Source organism: Felis catus, chromosome A2, assembly GCF_018350175.1.
Source record: "Felis catus isolate Fca126 chromosome A2, F.catus_Fca126_mat1.0, whole genome shotgun sequence".
In the NCBI taxonomy this organism is placed as follows: domain Eukaryota; kingdom Metazoa; phylum Chordata; class Mammalia; order Carnivora; family Felidae; genus Felis; species Felis catus.
The window spans coordinates 95,425,587-95,445,705 of record NC_058369.1 but is presented as its reverse complement, the minus strand read 5'-3'; the positions used below and the strand labels follow the sequence as shown (position 1 = coordinate 95,445,705).

The 20,119-nt window shown below is 37.8% G+C and overlaps 1 protein-coding gene across 4 annotated transcripts; it reads left to right on the top strand.

The window, feature by feature from the left end:
* The first annotated feature begins 2,041 nt into the window (after positions 1 to 2,041).
* On the top strand, positions 2,042 to 11,345 carry MTERF1 (mitochondrial transcription termination factor 1). 4 transcript variants are annotated; one of them, XM_006929171.4, is made up of 3 exons: positions 2,042 to 2,124; positions 2,630 to 2,688; positions 8,857 to 11,345. In XM_006929171.4, the coding sequence occupies exons 2-3, from the start codon at positions 2,657 to 2,659 to the stop codon at positions 10,043 to 10,045; spliced, it is 1,221 nt and encodes a 406-aa protein (XP_006929233.1). In that variant the 5' UTR covers positions 2,042 to 2,124; positions 2,630 to 2,656; the 3' UTR covers positions 10,046 to 11,345. The 4 variants fall into 4 exon arrangements, with proteins under 4 accessions (XP_006929233.1, XP_044908288.1, XP_003982798.1 ...); XM_045052353.1 differs by having other exon boundaries at positions 2,060 to 2,124; positions 8,657 to 11,345; XM_003982749.5 differs by lacking the exon at positions 2,042 to 2,124 and adding an exon at positions 2,166 to 2,184.
* The last annotated feature ends 8,774 nt before the right edge of the window (positions 11,346 to 20,119 follow it).

Below are 20,119 nucleotides of genomic sequence, written 5' to 3'. Positions count from 1 at the left end.
GTCTTGTTTTCCAATATATGCCACCCCCATCCTGAAAACAAGGCCTGAAATGTACAGGTGTTCAGTTAACGTTTACTGAACCAATGAATGAAATACAGGCAAGGAACATACAGGTTATACTGTAATACACCACTAATGACAATGAGGTAGTAGTCACTGCTCTTACTGGAGGTAATGACATTTCACAAATCATTAAATACTAAACCTCTTTGCAGAAATCTGAGAGGGGGAAAAATTGATAATACACCATCCTAACCCAACAATCATTATACTTTTGTTCCTACTCTTCTTAGTGCTTTACAATATGCATTTAAAATATATTTGTAATCAGAAAACTTTGGATAGGAAATATGGCACTTATTTTTCAAAAGAACCAATCTCCTTTACCTACAGACATCACTTAAAACAAACATAAGTGACATTGCCTAAGTAAGTATGAAATAACCTTTGGTAGTATATGTAAGTGCATGTAGTATAAGTCATAGAATACTTACTGGTTAAGGACGTTTAACACATGTATTCTCTTGCTCGCTTCTACTGTGTTTCAATATCTCATATCTGCAAAATGAGAGGATTCATGAGAGATTCATAATTTCAAGTCTTCTTAAAGTCTGAAGTTTAAAGATTTCTAAAAAAGATGTTATTGTTTTACATTGATTGTAAAGTAGTTTAAAAATACAATATTTATGCATATAACTATATACTTATATATAACAGTAAATATTAACTCAAATATGAGAGCTCCTTCCATGCAGAAATAGATTTTAGAAACTCACATAGACTATTTCTTTTTTTAAAAAATATAATTTATTGTCAAATTGGTTTCCATACAACACCCAGTGCTCATCCCAACAAGTGCCCTCCTCCCTGCCCATCACCCACTTTCCCCTCTCCCCCACCCCCCATCTACCCTTAATTTGTTGTCCTTAATAAGGAGTGTTAAAGAGACTATTTCTAACATTTCAGGACTACTTTATATCTGGAGGGACAGCGGTAAGTAATTTCACTTAACTAGAAAGATTGATTATTGGTAAAGTCCCAGACATAAATCTTTACCCTTATAAACCAATAAAACAAAATTAATTTAAAAAAATTGACAACATACCAACTAAGAGTAATCCAAGGGATAGAGTGAGGATAAAACATTAATTAGCACAGAAATGGGATAAAGAAAAATCTATCATATGCTGCTACATAGAGTAGGGTAAGGCAGCAAATTCTTCCATGCAGTAGAATTCAGGATTAACCCTCTCCCCCACTTTCTGTTTTTCTAAAGACCAAATCACTTCCTCGGGAAGATATAACTTAGTGGCTGGATGATTATTTCATTAAGCTAGGTCTTTTGGAGGCAACAGAATTGCTTTGAATTGAAGCTTAATCTCCAATGCTACTATCCCCAGGCAAGTGGGATTGACAGGACTAGGAAGGTTTAAGGCGATGCCTTCAAAAATGGCAAAAATGCATCTGCTGTGGAGATTAAGCTTCTGTTGAAACTTTATTATTATTATTTTCTGTTGAAATAATAGCCTAAATTAGTCGCAATTTCAGAAGAAGCATAGGTAACTCGTGCTACATAGAAGTATATGAAAACTGCTTCCTAGCCTGAAAGCCTAAACTGAACTCGGACTAGAAGACACAATCCAGGATTTCCAAGGTACCTCAAGAAAGAATGAGCACCTGAGACTCTTTAGGAGCCCCGGATCGCACAAGTCTTCTGGCATCAAACGCCGAGATATTGACCCGTACTTATTAATCATGTTAATAAGCGTAATCACCCTATCACGCTGCAGTTTATCTACATGATAGCGACTTTCCCACCGCAAGTCACTGGCAGGCAATACATCCCTGCAGCCAGCTTGGCCTCTGGCAGGGACGTCGGAGAAGTCTCGGGTCCCGCCTCCCAAACCAGCCAGAAGGCTTGTCCCCAGCACTCACCACGGTCTCGTGCTGCCCCCTGCCGGGCTCTTCGCGTTGGGTTTACGCCACGCGGCCGCCGGGGGGCGCAAGGAAGGCGACGTCACCTGTGCGCGACCGGAAGTTAGCCTGTTCATTTCCGCTCTTTAGTTCCCTCCCCAGACCCGGAAGTAAAGGCATCTGGCGAATATTGGTACTGTCCAGTTTGAGGTCTGTGGCTAGCTGGGCCTGTACCTTTTCTTTTTAGAAGCGGGGTTGGGTGATACTGATGTACGGTGGAGTCTTTATTCCTCGCCACCCCTGGGGGAGTTGATTTTGGGGAGGCAGAGGGGAAGAATCCATGGAATGGAACCCGTGGAATTAGCTTCATTTAGCTAATAAGAACTTGTGAGAGAGCTTGGCCTTTTCCCGACTTTTAAATTTTAGGAATAATGCCTTTTAAGTTGTGGGGTTGAAGACAGACCATGTACGTGAAGCCCTTAGCTCTGGTTTTACAAATCATATTCGTGATTACGCAGCTTTCTCCCATTAATACTCAGGCGTGTCCTCGCCGTTTTCTTCTCACATCTCTGAGAGAGATGCCTAGTAGGCAAGAGGTTACTCATTTCACAAGAACGTTATGCAGTGTTAGCTGGGATCGATTTCTTTATTCTGTATTACGAAGTGCTGACAATATTTTGTCCCCCCCCCTTATTTATTTATTTGCCATTTTTAGGGACAGCTGTTTTCCAGACCTGGAGAAATGCAAAGTCCTCTCTCTTTAAGACAAATGAGGTGAGAAATGGATACCTGTAAAGATCTCCAAACTTCCTTTATTTTATCAAAAGAAGACCATCTAGAATTAGTACCCTGGGGGCATTGATTAACCATCTCCATTAAAAGTGCCTTTGTCAAGCGAATTGTGGAACAGAGGAGAACGGATATCCTCTTTTATTCCTTAGGCTTTAAAAGTTATGAGTACAGAGGTTTTCAGTGTATTTGTTAATTTTGGACTTTAGCCCTTGGAATAATGGTTTTGGTTAATTAAAGACAGCAAATTGAGAGACGTTGAAATTAATTATGGAATATCAAGTTGTTTTTAATTTATCTGGTTGCACATTTGTTTTTAATAACTGGTTGCAAAATAACATTTATTAAATAATATCACAGAATTTCAGAAACAGTACATACACCCCTTTAAACTCTCAGAGATAACAGTCATCTACCTCCCCCCCCCCCGTATATATTAACGTCTTCCGCCTTTATATAAGTGATATTTTCTATCCATACAGTTATGCAGTTTGCCCCTTAGAATATCTTGGATATCTTTCTATTGTGTTAGTTATGCCTTTTTTTTTTTTTTTTTTTTTTTTTAAGAAAACTGGGTTGTGTAGTATTATGTTACATAGATATATCACTATCAACCATTCTACTGTTGGTGGCCATTTGGGCTTCTTTTTTGCTATAGCAAACAATGTTAGGATGGTCATCTTTTTTAATAACAAATGTGTTTTGTCCTTTCCTTTGGATAATCTTTTTTTTTTTTTTTTCAACGTTTTTATTTATTTTTGGGACAGAGAGAGACAGAGCATGAACGGGGGAGGGGCAGAGAGAGAAGGAGACACAGAATCGGAAACAGGCTCCAGGCTCTGAGCCATCAGCCCAGAGCCCGACGCGGGGCTCGAACTCACGGACCGCGAGATCGTGACCTGGCTGAAGTCGGACGCTTAACCGACTGCGCCACCCAGGCGCCCCATCCTTTGGATAATCTTAATGCAGTGAAAATACTGGGTTAAAGGATATGGTGGATGGTGCCAAATTCCTTTCTAGCAGTGGTATTTGCAGAGAATTTCCTACATTTCCTCACATGCTCACCAGCAGTTGATGCTAGGTGTCATTGTTTTCAGGCTTAGCTGAGACCACTCATACCATTTTTTCAGTCAATATATTATATTTATAGTATTGTAATCAAATCCAAATTTTAGTTGTCAGTTCTAAGTCCAGTTCGGTTCTTTTTTAAAATTTATAAATAGAATATTATTTGTAGATTCTTTAGTAATAAGTTATTAGAAAACAAATGATTCACTTAAGCAGTAAGTTTTTGTTTAACAAGTTAAAGATTTGTGGGAGCTAGTATTTGAATGAAACCTTATACTATGGATAGATATTAGGAGAACGGACCTTTTTTTTCTATTTTTTAAAATTTTATTTTATTTTTTAAATTTATATCCAAGTTAGTTAGCATACAGTGCAATGATTTCACGAGTAGATTCCTTAATACTCCTTACCCATTTAGCCCATCCCCCCTCCTACAGCCCCTCCAGTAACCCTCTGTTTGTTCTCCATATTGAAGAGGCTCTTGTGTTTCATCCTCCTCCCTGTTTTTATATTATTTTTGCATCCTTTCTCTTGTGTTCATCTGTTCTGTGTCTTAAAGTCCTCATATGAGTGAAGTCATATGATAGTTGCTTTTCTGTGACTAATTTCTCTTAGCATAATACCCTCTAGTTCTACCCATGTAGTTGCACATGGCAAGATTTCACTCTTTTTGATTGCTGAGTAATACTCCATCTTCTTTGTCCATTCATCCGTCGATGGACATTTCTTTCCATACTTTGGCTATTGTTGATAGTGTTGCTATAAACATTGGGGTGCATGTGCCTCTTTGAAACAGCATACCTATATCCCTTGGATAAATACCTAGTAGTGCAATTGCTGGGTCATAGAGTAGTTCTATTTTTAATTTTTTGAGGAACCTCCATGCTGTTTTCCAGCGTGGCTGCACCAGTTTGCATTCCCACCAGCAGTGCAGAAGAGATCCTCTTTCTCCACATCCTTGCCAACATCTGTTGTTGCCTGAGTTGTTAATGTTAGCCAGAGAATGGGCCTTTCTGAAAGAAAAGCTTCCACAAAGGCAGGGAGACAAGAATGGGGAAGAATGTTTAGGATTTGAAGTTTTTTTTTTTTTGTTTTGTTTTTTTAATTTTTTTTAACGTTTATTTATTTTTGAGACAGAGAGAAAAAGAGCATGAACGGGGGAGGGACAGAGAGAGAGGGAGACACAGAATCGGAAGCAGGCTCCAGGCTCCGAGCCATCAGCTCAGAGCCTGACGTGGGGCTCGAACTCACGGACCGCAAGATGGTGACCTGAGCTGAAGTCGGACGCTTAACCGACTGAGCCACCCAGGCGCCCCTAGGATTTGAAGTTTGAGAGGCGATAGTGCCTGTTGTGGGGTTGTAGAATAGAACAGACAGCTAGAAAGGTAGTTGCAACTCTGTGGTGAGGTTTTATTGTTTTTTTAAATTTTTATTTATTTTTGAGAGAACATGGGGGAAGGGCAGAGAGAGAGAGGGAGACAGGATCTAAAGTGGCCTCTGCGCTGAATGCGGAGAGTCCAATGCAGGGCTTGAACTCACCAGTTGTGAGATCATGACCTGAGCCTAAGTCATATGCTCAACCAAGTGAGCTACTCAGACACCCTGTGCAGTGAGAGTTTTGAAGGTCAGTCTGAAGATTTGTGCTCTCTAGGAGAGAACTGTAGAAGTCTTTAATCAGGGAATAGGGTATGTAATCACTTTTTTGTTTGGCAAGTATACCATGGTGGCATTTTTGCATGACCGATGTTCGAGAAGCAAGTTATGTGGCTGTTATAGTCTGGGTGGGAAAGAATAGCAAAGTGTAGAGATACTAAAGAAGATACTGAGGAAGCTGAATCTACATGATTCATTGACTGGAGGTTGAGGAAGAGGAAGAAAGCAATCACTTTTTGATTTTTATCACGAGTGACAGGATAGTGGTAGTGATTTTATTAATCAGAAGAGGGCTAGTTTGGGGGCTGGCAAAGATGTTCAGTTTAGTTTTAGACATGTTAATTCCTGTGAAAGACATTTCTATGGAGAGCGAATTATACACAAGATGTAAAATTCACCTTCACAGAGTCAGTAGAAACCTTAGTAGATTTGTGACTCCTTTGTTAAGAAATTTGGCATATATTTTCACTTTTAGTTTTTCATTAGTACAGTTACTCGTGAACTTTCTGTGGCTTGCTCAGCCTGTTTGTCATGGTGCTAATCATTTCAAGAGTTTATTGTTTAGATGGTCGTCTTCAGATTTTTGATTGTATACACTCTCAGTAAAAGAGGTTTATACATGTGTACTTCCAATGTATGTATATTTACTAATTATACATATTTTACCATACTGTTATATATATATAAAATATATATATATTATGTATATATTATATATATAGTGGAACTTTTTTTTTTTTAATTTTTTTTTTCAACGTTTATTTATTTTTGGGACAGAGAGAGACAGAGCATGAACGGGGAGGGGCAGAGAGAGAGGGAGACACAGAATCGGAAACAGGCTCCAGGCTCTGAGCCATCAGCCCAGAGCCCGACGCGGGGCTCGAACTCACAGACCGCGAGATCGTGACCTGGCTGAAGTCAGACGCTTAACCGACTGCGCCACCCAGGCGCCCCATAGTGGAACTTTTTAAAGGCAAAGCCAAGTATAAATTGGAGTTTTACTCTTTTCTTCCTGTATCCCATTTGACCATCTTGCACCCCTTGTTCCAAAACACAGATCTTATCTACTACTGTCAGTGTTCCGAACCATTATCCAGTGGAGGGCACCCTTAAGCATCTGAAAGAGAGAACAGATTGTTGAACTGTGTGAGTAGGGCCTTCATTCTTTAGTTAGAAGGAGGATCTTGTTTTTGAGTTTCTAAATTCATGCATTTTTGGAAGAGTCTGTAGTTAAAGAGTAGTATGTGGTATTATGGAGAAGAAAAGAATAGTGAACTCAAAGCATAGGGCAATCTAAAATATGCTGTTGTTGGGGTACCTGGGTGGCATAGTTGGTTAAGCATCTGACTCTTGATTTTGGCTCAGGTCATGATCTCACAGTTTGTGAATTCAAGCCCCATGTCAGACTCCTTGCTGACAGTGCCGGGCCTGCTTGGGATTCTGTGTCTCTGTCTCTCTGCCTCTCTTTCTCTCTCAAAAATAAATAAATAAATATTCACATTGTTTGATGTTTATTATATGAGTGTCCTTCATTTTTGTTTGAATGTTATTTGCTTTTATAGTTTGGGAATCTTTTTCCAATTCTTTGAGCATCTGTAGAATCTTGTGAATACAGGAGTGTTCCCTGCCTGTAGACATAATCTTAAATTCTTGTTAAATTGGTATAATTAAAAGGGTAGACACAGAAAAGCTTTTTTAAAAACATTTTTAAATGTTTATTTAATATTTTTGAGAGAGAAAGAGAGAGACAGAGGACAAGCAGGGGAGGGGCAGGGAGAGAGGGAGACACAGAACCTGAAGCAGGCTCCAGGCTCTGAACTGTCAGCAGAGACCAACGCAGGGCTCGAACCCATAAACCACGAGATCATGACCTGAGCTGAAGTTGGACGCTCCACCAACTGAGCCACCCAGGTGCCCCGAGGCTTTCTTTGATACTGACTGAAAGCAGTATCTCTGAAGCCCAGAGATATTAGTGGTGAGTTGGAACCATCTGTCTCTGTTTTTTATTTTATGTTTAATTAGGAGAGGTAAGAAAGGAAATACCTCCTTTAAGTGATAAGAGCCCATTGTTACTAATTAGAAATTAAGAATTAAGTTTGTCACAGCTATATAGTCTAAAAAGGAAAAAGTAGGCATGCCTGGGTGGCTCAGTTGGTTAAACGTCTGAGTCTCGATTTCGGCTTAGCTTGTGCTCATGGTTTGTGAGATTGAGCCCTGTATCAGGCTCTGCGCTGACAGTGCAGATCCTGCTTGGGATTCTCTCTCTCCTTCTCTCTATGCCCCTCCCCTACTCATGCTCGCTCTCTCTCTCTCTCTCTCTCTCTCTCTCAAAATAAATAAACTAAATTAAGAGAAAGTACAATTTAAAAAATATGTTATGACTCAGACCATAATTAGCTTAAGAACATAAGTCATCTGACAAATTGAATAACAGAAGAAAATTTTTCTGTTGCTTTCCTGATAAAATATTTCCTATAAATGGAAATACTCATTTTAGTAGGGACCTATGGTTATTATATATAAATTCGTAATTTTGTGCCCCATTTCTAAATGATTAGGAAAGTTTCGGTCATTTGCCTGAAGTTATGTGTTGTGAAACAGATGCAGAGAGACCTGGGTTCATCTTTTATAATGTAGGGTGGGGGAAGATGGTAAGAGTAACTTTTCAATGTTTATGTGCTGTCAGCACAGTTCCACATACGGTGGACTATGTGGATTAAATAGCCCAAGTAGATCGTTTTGAAGATAAAAATTGGTTTGGAGTACTTGGGTTACAACCAAGGGGGCAATAGGGTAAACTGAAGGAGATTGAGATTGGGAACTGTTGACCAGAGGTCCATATAAAGCTAAGAATTAAGACTAATGATAGCATGGGTTTAAAGAGAACCCTGAATCTAGAAAAAGATGTTTAAGGTGGAAATTAGTCTGAAGAGTTGGTTTTCAGGGCTATATTTAGAGTTTGTGGAACCAGGAAGAGAGAACAGGGGCAAAGAAGTCTGGTATCTATGGGCAGAGGCAAGCCAAAAATCTGGGAAGTTGAAAGACAAGGCAGAATTGAAAGCGTTGGTTAGTAGGAATAAACCAAAGTTTGAAAACCAGGATAAAGCAGAGGTAGAGAGGGGCAACTGTTTTTGGGTAGCAAACGTAGACAAGGCCAAATATAAAGAGCAAGACAAAGGCAGGAATAATTCTGGGGCAATGATGATATTATACTTCTTTTCTTCACATTAAGAACGGAAACAGTTCCAGGCCCACAGATAATCAGAAGCAGTGACCTAGAGAGTGGGAATGCAGAGGCTGAACAACGCCAGGAAAGCTGGAGCTACAGATGTTTTTTAGAGAAAAGACCATGGTGCTTATAGGATCATAATACGGGTTTTAAGCTGGTTAACACATGCATTTGTATAATATTATGTATGTTGTTTTATACAGCATTCCAAAAGGTTTGGGATATCTAACCATTATGGCACCAAGAAACTTCTTGTGTATGAGAGGTAACTTTCTCTTTGGTTCAAGAGGTTGGATGATCCGGTTTCCTGCAAAAATCCTCTTTAAATTAGTTTCGTTTAGGCTTTACAGTGTGAAGTGTGGTAATACAGACAGTGAGTCTTCAGAGAATGAAGAACTACTGAATAACCTACTTAAAATGGGAGTAGATGTTGACATGGCGAAAAAACGACAGCCCGGAGTTTTTAATAGGATGGGAACTAAAGAGCAAGACCTGAAGATGTTCCTTCTATCCAAAGGAGCTAGCAAAGAAGTGATTGCTAGCATTATATCAAGATACCCACGAGCCATTACACGCACACCTGAAAGTCTTTCAGAACGGTGGGATCTGTGGAGAAGAATTATGACATCAGACCTTGAAATTATAAACATCTTGGAACGTTCTCCTGAATCTTTTTTTCGGTCCATAAACAACCTAAACTTAGAAAATAATATCAAGTTCCTCTACTCAGTTGGATTGACCCATAAATGCCTTTGTCGATTGTTGACCAATGCCCCACGTACCTTCTCCAATAGTCTAGATCTGAATAAACAGATGATTGAACTTTTGCAAGAAGTCTGTTTGTCATTGGGTCACAATGAGCCCAGAGATTTTGTTGGGAAGATAATTTTTAAAAACCCTTTCATTTTAATTCAGAGTACCAAACGGGTGAAAACTAACATTGAGTTTTTACAGTCAACTTTCAACTTGAACAATGAGCAGCTGCTCATTCTGCTGTGTGGTCCAGGAGCTAAAATTCTAGACCTTTCCAATGACTATGTCAGCAGAAACTACACAAATATCAAGGAGAAGCTGTTTTCTCTTGGGTGTACTGAAGAAGAGGTACACAGGTTTATCTTAAGCTATCCAGATGTGGTCTTCTTGGGAGAGAAAAAGTTTAATGATAAAATAGACTGCCTCATAGAAGAAAATATTAGCGTATCACAAATAATTGAAAATCCTCGGATTTTGGATTCAAGCATAAGTACTTTAAAAAGTCGAATCAAAGAATTGGTAAATGCTGGCTATAATTTCAGTACATCAAACATCACTCTTTTATCTTGGAGTCAAAAAAGATATAAAGCTAAATTGAAAAAGTTAAACACTGAACAGAACATTGTTCTGGGGAATTAAAAAGTATCTTATAATGTAATGATACCTCATTTTGAATTTGGGCCTTTCAAAAAGGAGAGGTTTGGTTTCTTAAATGTATATACTGTATAACCTGCAAAAATTGCTGCTAATGATCCTTCGGATATTTTACTGTAAAGGTTTGTAAAAACTCGTGGTCAGGATGCTCTACTATAGTTTTTCCAGTTATCTTTTCTCTAGTTTGAATTAATACAACATCCAATTATATGATACAGGCTGTGACTGTCCTATGAATGGTAGTTTCCTGAGTGCAGGACAGAACAATATGTGGAAAGATAAAAAGTACAAAATAAGCTTTTGGTTCCTATTCAGATTAAAAAATCAACAGAGTCATTTGGATAGTTCTATTTCCTCTCAGGGTTTTGAATGGCAACTGATTTCTCCTGTTCCCACATATCTAATTGTGGCTCATCTTCAAAATAAAATGCCAGTAAAAATCTGACAAACCAGAAAGGAGGGGTTTTTATCTCAAGTTCTACATTCTCCAATTAAACCATTAGTATGTTCCCCCTACCACCCCCCCCCCCCAATTTAGGCTCAATTTACTATGGGTATATCCTGATTTTCTTTGAAGAAAATGGCAACTATGATGGGCAGAAAAATGGCCACCCAAAGATGTCAGTGTCATAATTCCCAGAATCTGAATGTGTTATGTTACACTGGAAAAGGACTTTGCAGATGCAATTAAGTTACGGACCTTAAGACAGGGAGATTATCCCAGATTATCTGTGTGGGCCCAATGTAATCATATGGGTCCTTCAAAATGGAAGAGGGATGTAATAGAGGAGGTCAGAGTAATATGATGTAAGGACTTGGCCCTATTTACTGTCTTTGAAGGAGGAAGGAACCATGAGCCAAGGAATGCAGGTGGCCTCAAAGAAAATGGAAAAGGCAAGGAAACATTCTCCCCTAGTGCTGCTAGAAAGGGACACAGCCCTGCTGGGACCTTAAATTTAGCACACTGAGACATGTGTCAAACTTCTGACATTCAGAACTATAATATAATCATTTTGTGTTGTTTTAAGCCACTGAGTGTGTGTCTGTTGTTACAGCATCAAATAGATGAATATAGGAACTAAATGATAATTAGTTGCATTATAGGTGAAGAAGTCACAAAATATGGTTCTTTTAGCATATCTGTGTTTCTTTCTCTTGTAATTAACTTTTTTTATCCACATACCTTTTTGGAATGATGACTAAGTTACTGTTTGTGAAGACCTCTAAATGTATAAAAAACTAAATGTAAGTAATAAAGTCTAAATAAAGAAATATTTTTACCTGATAATGTAGTTTAAAGAAATGGTTATAGTTTCTATATATTTATGTTTTATGGGAATTTCATATAATATAAATAAAGAACAAGGGATTTTTAGATGCACTGACAAAAAAAATGACAAACCAGGTAATGACTTGAAGACATTTGCAATCTAGCTCTGATTTGAACTGAAAGAGAAAGGACAAATTATATGACCTTAGCTACTTTCCACTGTTTTCCAGAGGCATTTGTTTTCTAGATATGGATTTTGAATTAAATAACAATGGTGCTATACCTTTTAAACCTTATTTCCCATCAGTGATACCTCCAAAAAATCTTTCATGACATGGATAGAAACATAATGCCTGTGGCCTTTTTAAAGGCCATTTTATGTCAATGATAGTCTTATAATTATTTCCAATGCACTATTTGATGGCAAGTATGGCATGGTTAAGAAAACATAGGCTTTAGAGAGATACTTATTTAGAGTGATATATCTGGGCATCATTCCTGACCAGCTCTGCACCTTTGTGTAAATATTTTAACTTCACTGAACTTGTTTTCTCAGCTGTAAGATTAAAAATTGGCCTCACAGATGGCAAAAATCAGATGATATAGAGTCTCTTAAGTCTTTTTGCAGATGGTAACTGTCCAATGATAGCTGTAATACAGTTAATAATAATATTTTTTAAAATAGATTTATGGATAAATAATTCACATAACTCACCAACTTAAATTATACAGCTCAATATTTTTTATACTCCTAGAGCTGTATAATCATCACAATCTAATTTTAGGATATGTTTATGCCCCCTAAAAGAAACCCTTTGCCTATTAGCAGTAAATTCCCATTGTCCCCTCCCTTCCCTGGCCCTAAACAACCAATGATCTACTCTCTGTCTCTCTAAATTTGTTTATTCTGTAATTTCATATAAATGGAATCATACAATATGTGGTCTTTTGTGACTGGCTTCTTTCACTTAGCATCATGTTTTCAAGTTTGGTCCATGTAGCACATATCAGTATTTTATTACTTTTTATTCCCAAATAATATTCCATTGTATAGGTATAATAGTATTATTGGGAGTAAATATTATTGTTAACAAAGCATTGGTTCCCTACATCTTCTGAATTTTATGAAGTATTTTCTGAGGCATTGCTTTGGAATTTAGCAATAAGGAACCTGAGGGACGCGGGTGGCAGAAGAGATAAAACATTATTGGCATCAAAACTGGATGGCTCCATGCAAAAGAATGAAACTGGGCCACTTTCTTACACCATGTATAAAAATAAACTCACAATGGGTTAAAGACCTAAATGTGAGACCTAAAACCATAACTCTTGGAAGAAAACATAGGCAGTAATCTCTTGGGCATCAGCCTCAACAATATATTTATGGATCTATCTCCTCACGCAAGGAAGACAAAAGCAAAAATAAGCTATTGGGACTACACCCGAATAAAAAGGTTTTGTACAGCAAATGAAACCTGCAAGAAAACAAAAAGGCAACCTAGTGAATGGGAGAGATATTTGCAAATGATACATCTGCTAAGGCATTAATATCCAAAATATATAAAGAACTTATACAACTTAACAACAACAAAAAAAATCAAACAATCTGATTAAAAAATAGGCAGACTGGGGCGCCTGGGTGGGTCAGTCAGTTAAGCGTCTGACTGGATTTCATCTCAGGTTATGATCTCATGGTTTGTGAGATCAAGCCCCATGTCGGGCTGTGCTCTGACAGCCTGGAGCCTCCTTGGGATTTTCCCTCTCTCTCTCTCTTTGCCCTCCCCCTACTCTCTCTCTCTCTCTCTCTCTCTCTCTCTCTAAATAAACTTAAAAAAAAATGGGCAAACTATCTGAATAGACATTTTTCCAAAGAAGACATACAGATGGTCAACAGATACATGAAGATACTCAACATCACTAACAAGGAAATACAAATTAAAACCACAATGAGATATCCCCTCACGCCAGTCAGAATGGCTAGTGTCCATGTGTTGGTGAGGATATGGAGAAAAGGGAGCCATTAGTGCACTGTTGGTGGGAATATAAATTGGTGTGGCCACTGTAGAAAACAGTATGGAGGTTCCTCAGAAAATTAAACATAGAAATACCATATGATCCAGTAATTCCACTACTAGGATCAGCATATATGAAATAAATGATACCTGCATGTTGAGTTGGTGTGGGTGGGGGAAGCAAGCATAATTTTAAGTGTTAAGCTTTACATCCAAAAATTATTAAAAATCCCTTCTCCAGTATTTGCTGTATTCTCTTTATGGCTAATGTAAATAAAATATAAAGGAGCATTAAAAAAAAAAAAGGAGGGGATCCTAGGCCTATATAGAGAGGATATATATATCATATATGTTGATCCTCAACTGGCCATGATGATTATACCTGGGATGGCAATGGGTGATATAACAGCAACAGTTTTGGCCAGGGAGAAATGCGGGATGCGCAGCAGTACAACACAGCACATCTCTGGGAAGCTGGGAGGGACAACCTCTTTGTAGCAACAAATGGATAATGCCTGTCAGGCAAGATTAGGATGTCATACTTTATGTATGTATACCTTCTTTTAGAAATTATAAAAATTATGCTTTTTAAAATTATAAAATTTTACATTTTAAACAAATGGGAAAAATGGAAAATAAATGAAATACAAAAAAGAAAAACTATAGTTTTACTTTTCAGAGATAATTGATTAGCATTTGGGGACTTCTGCTTTTTTTGTTTTTTGTTTTTTGCAGAATATATGTACATGGATGTAATATGAGTAGGTATGTGGCATATATATTTAAATTGAGATCAAACTGTATTTTATAAGTTGCTTTTTAAAAAACCTGATAGATCCTAAACATACTATTTTTTTAGTAATCATTTAATTACAGAATCAATTAAGTATTCACCTGTTACACAATTTTTAACATTTGCATGAAATTCTGTCATTTGGATGAGGCAGAATTTCTCTAGTCAGTCCCCCTCTATTAAACAGAGTGAGTAACTTTTAGTACATTACTAATTTTTTGAAAAATCCTACCTACATTAGTTCAGTATTCCATAGTGTTATACATAATATCATTTTTCACCATTGGTATACTTTATAAGTGGAAATTTCACTGTAGAAAATGTGAACATTAAAAATGCTGCATTTTGCTGTTCTCCAAATGTCAGATGTATCTGCAAAAACTTAATTTTTTAAATGGAAATTATTACATTTTAAATGGCATAAACTTGAGGACTTTCAAATAACTGCAAGAATTAGGACAATATCAAAGATTAAAGAAAAAATTAGTTTCTTCATCATGAACTTAGCAGGAAGGAATAAAAGAATGAGTAGCGTTTATAAGAGTTTATTGGGTTATTAAACCAATCATTTCTCTCCTTAAATCATATAATTTCTAAGGCCTGGGTAGGTACATGGTCTGTGACTAAAGAGCCAATAAACTTGACTATTGGCTCCTTCCCTGTGGACTGTAATACTCTACACATTACACTGGAAGTATGATTTAGTGGAGATCTCTTGATGGCAGAACTCTAGCCACAGACTTTAATAATAGGCAGTTATCCAATGCAGGAAGAGCTTGGCATAATCAAGGTAGGATAGCAGGACTGTTATTAGAGAGATTTTGGGAAGAGATCATAGCAGAAGCCTGGTTGCCCAACATTGGGGAGGTTGAGCTGTGAATTATAGTCATTGTGGTCCTCTAGGGATCATCTCTGGAGGTCTTGGGTTTGATTGGCTACCTGGTACTTGAGAGATGGGTACTCTAAATTAGCCAAGAAGTTCCTAGACTGAGGCCATTCATTCACTCCTTAGTTTATTCCCTGTTGACTCAGGAACTTGGGACAAGGCAGAGTTGCAGTAGGATCATTTTGGGGGAACTGAGAAAGGCACTCATGGTGAATGTTATGACCGGCTCTCTGTATCTTCTTGCTCATTTTCATGTTTCTGGTATTCCCCCTCATGACAGTCTTGCATCTTCACTTTCTTCTGGTCTTTTCAAGATAGTTGATGTTTACCTTTTTGGTTTCACATGTTTTTTTTTTTTTTTTTTTTTCTCAATTCACGAAGATTTTAAATAAAAAGAAAAAAAACAAATTATGTATAGAATTTCTTTTTTAGCCTTTTGACTAATTTCTTTTTTTAAGTTTATTTATTTATTTGAGAGACAGAGAGAGAGAGCAGGAGAGGAACAGAAAGAGAAGAAGAGACACAATCCTAAGCAGGCTCCATGCTGTCAGTGCAGAGCCTGGTGCTGGGCTTGAACTCACCAACAACAAGATCATGACCTGAACTGAAATCAAGAGTTGGACACTTAACTGACTGAGCCACCCAGGCTCTTCCTTTTGATTAATTTCTGAGTGGAATTTGGTAGAGAGATAGAAGGCATACTGATAAAATCCCATTTTCTGTCTCAGTTTCACTATTAATCAGATGGATATTTGGAATTTGTTTTTCCTTAATAGCAATATTGTGTGAAAATTAATGAGCTTATGTACAGGAACAGCTTTGTGTTAATTGTGAAAAATTTTAATAGTATGTATGAGAGTTCTTCCATCTCCATTTTGAATGTTCCAATGCCACCTTCACAGCTGTCAGGGTACCTTCAATTTATGCCTGCAATCATTATCTTTCTTCTTTTTATTTTACAATGGAAATGAATTTATTCTCTGAGAATACAGAATCATTATAAAAACCTTCAAACAGTACACAGAAACAAAGTTCCAGCTAACTTATTTATCATGCAGTTGGGGAAATATTCTTTTATTCTTAGTTCACAAAGAGGTTTGTTTATTTTTTAAAATCAGGGATAAATGATAATTTTTGAAAAAAAATTAAAAAATCATCTCTTCAGTTCATTAATGAATGACATTAATTGATTTCTTGATATCATCCTTTGTTTTGTGGAACTACAACCTATGCCGTATTCAATTTACTGATATTTGGCTTAGGAGTTTTCATTAGTATTTACAAGGGGAAGTGATCTATAGGTTTCCTCTCCATCTCACCTTGTTATTATGGAAGTTTCAGGGCATAGTTTCTTTGTGTTTTAGGGGGAGGGAGGTTAACATTTTGTCAGGTTTTTGGATCAGGATTGTGTCAGCCTCATAAATTAATTGGAAGCTTATTACTATTTTTTGCTTATGCTTTGGAACCATTTGAAAATGGTGGATACTATCTATTCCCTTAAAAATTGGCAGAACTTGCCTGTAAAATCAGCTAGGACTGGTATCTTGTTCACGACAGATCCTTGCTAACAATGGAAAGTTGCTGTGAAGGCTTATCTAGAGGCTTTTTTAAAAATTGTTTTTAATGTTTACTTTATTTTGGGGGGGGGGAGGGGCAGAGAGAGAGGGAGACCCAGAATCCGAAGCAGGCTCTAGGCTCTGAGCTGTCAGCACAGAGCCCAATGAGGGGCTCGAACCCACGAACTGTGAGATTCTGACCTGAGCTAAACTTGTTGCTCAACCAACTGAGCCACCCAGGTGGCTCTAGAGGCTTTTTTTTTTTTTTTTTCTAATGTTTATATTTGAGACAGAGAGAGACAGAACATGAGCAGGGAAGGGGCAGAGAGAGGGAGACAGAATGTGAAGCAGGCTCCAGGCTCTGAGCTGTCAGCACAGAGCCTGACACGGGGCTTGAACTCATTAACTGTGAGATCGTGACCTGAGCTGAAGTCAGACACTCAACCAACTGACCCACCTAGGTGCCCTGGCCCTAGAGGCTTGTGACCAATATCTTTTTAGTAGATAACAGTATAATGTTCTCTCTTATCCTAGTTAATGCATTTTGCTTTGAATTCTACATTGATATTAACATTGCCTGCTTTATATCTATGCAAAGACTTTGTACATACATGTTCATAACCAAAATCTGGAAGCAGCCCAATATCCATCAACAAGTGAATGAAAAAATAAATTGGGATATATTAATGCAATGGCATACTATTCAGCAACACAAAAGAATGAACTATTAATATATGCAACAACCTGGGTGAAACTCAAAGCAATTATGCTGAATGAAAGAAGCTAGACACACACACAAAATGTATAATCTGTATGATTACATTTATGTAAAATTGTAGAAAATGCTCACTAATCTGCAGTGACAGGAAGTAGACCATTTGTTGTCTGGGATGGAAGTAGGGTGGAGTGAGGAAGACCATGAAGGTGAGATTACCAAGGGGCACAGACTTTAGGGGGGTGATGTATATATTCATTATTTTATTATGGTGATGGTTTTGTAAATATATACATATGTCAAAATGTATCAAATTTTATATTTTAAGTGTGTGCACTTTAGTATACTTCAATTATACCTCAGTAAAGTTGAATAATTTATACATTTAAAATTGACTTGAAGTGCAATCTTCATCTGAGACTAAATTTTCATGTGTGTGTGTGTGTGTGTGTGTGTGTGTGTTTAGATAGTCTTCATTTCTATTGAACAAATGTATACGACTTTATATTTCCACACTGATATCAAGAATCAAGGGTCGGGGCATCTGGGTGGCTCAGTCGGTTGAGCATCCGACTTTGGCTCAGGTCATGATCTCACGGTCTGTGAGTTCGAGCCCCGCGTCGGGCTCTGTGCTGACAGCTCAGAGCCTGGACCCTGCTTCGGATTCTGGGTCTCCCTCTCTCTCTGACCCTCCCCCACTCATGCTCTGTCTCTCTCTCTCTCTCTCTCTCTCTCTCTGTCAAAAATAAATAAACATTTAAAAAAATTAAAAAAAAAAGAATCAAAGGTCTATCTACAGCAAAGTTAGTGCACTTAGATCAGCATTATCCCACTCTGCATATATAAATGTGTATCTCTCAGACTTGCTCACCTTCTTCAGAATGCCTGTTTATCCTGACCAAAGATATATGACTGTGTTTCTTATAGGACAGTACACATGGCCGCAGCTTATTGATTTAGCTAAATGTGATAAGTTATTCACAGAATTAAAATTTAACTTAGTGTGTATGATGAATAACTGATAAACAATTAAAGTTGTATACATAGGGCGCCTGGGTGGCGCAGTCGGTTAAGCGTCTGACTTCAGCCAGGTCAAGATCTCGCGGTCCGGGAGTTCGAGCCCCGCGTCGGGCTCTGGGCTGATGGCTCAGAGCCTGGAGCCTGTTTCCGATTCTGTGTCTCCCTCTCTCTCTGCCCCTCCCCCGTTCATGCTCTGTCTCTCTCTGTCCCAAAAATAAATAAACGTTGAAAAAAAAAAGTTGTATACATTACACATTTAATTAATAATTCAAAATAATCATAACTGGTAAAAGAATTAAAATTTGGTCCTAATCACTCTGTGCTGACTTGCACACAGAACTTCATGAACTGCAGGGGAACTGCAGGCAGAGGTTTTGCTCTACAGTTTTCTAAATAAAGTCAGCTAGTTGTATGTCTGGCTGATAATTTAAACTAAATAAAAACATCCTTTAAAAACCAGAAAAGAATTGGTGGGGTACCACTTATCTGTAGGTTCTGTCAGCCTCAAGCTGGAATAAACAGATACTCTTGTCTACAGTTGTGTTTTTTTCCCCCTGGTAGTTTAATGTCTTTTAAAAGAATGCAAGAGTGGTTTTTCTTGAATGGTTATTCATTCCTTTAAAATTTTTTTTTAATGTTTTTTAAAAATTTATTTTTGAAGGAGAGAGAGCATGAATGGGGGAGGAACAGAGAGAGAGGGAGGCACAGAATTCAAAGCAGGCTCTAGGCTCTAAGCTGTCAACACAGAGCCCAATGTGGGGCTCAAACTCATGAACTGTGAGATCATGGCCTTAGCTGAAGTTGGACACTTAACCAACTGAGCCACCCAGGTGCCCCGGTTATTCATTCCTTTTAAAAGAATGCCACTGTTTAATTGTCTCAGACACTTCTGAAATGATATAATTAGGGTACATTTGGCATTTTTACTTAGGTTTGAAGCTCTCTTCTTATCTGTTACAAATCTTAGTGCTTTGCAATATTATGTAGCAACATCTTTGCATTTGTTCAGTTACTACTGCCAGATCCTCTCCTTTATTTAATTTTTATCTTTAAAGCTGGTGGTGTTTGTTGTCTGTCTGTACACAAAACCCAGCATCAGATAGTACTGTCTCCCCATCACTGCAGTTAATCCAATTACTTTGTTAACTTTATATTTGCTTGGGAGTTTGAGGAGGATTTTTTTTTTTAATTAAGATCTTAATGATGTCATCTGAAGTGAGGAAATCAGAGTTTGATGTGAAAATAGTTATATATCAAATAAACACAAACTGTCCTTGGTTTCTTGATTGTTTAGAAGACACTGCAAGTATGAATGCATGTGCTCTTGAGTCTCCCATGGCATCTAATATAGCAGCTTTAATGACCTTGCTCACTTAACTATGATTGGGTGAACAATTCTAGATCTGAGAATCAATATGTAAGGGAGGATGATAGAATTGGGAATAAATGTAAACTATCTTCAGTACAAAGCACCATATGCAGAATGCATGCACCAGAGATCATGGTAGGCACAAAAGAGATTGAAACTTCTGCAGTTACAGGATGTCTTGTCATGTCTTTACAGTCTGCATCATGCCTTCATCAAGTTGAATTCCGGTTCACATTCTATCTGACATCTGAAAACTTGAGAACAAACTAGAACAAAATTATCATCAGATAGAGAAGTTTCCTTCTCCTCCTCCTGCCTCTGCCCATCCTTCCAGCCTGAAATTAGTACCCACTTAGATAAGTTTTGCCTTGCAGGCCTTGACTTTCTTCCATAGAGTCAGTGAACAAATGAGTCACCTTGGCAATGGCTTGACCAACT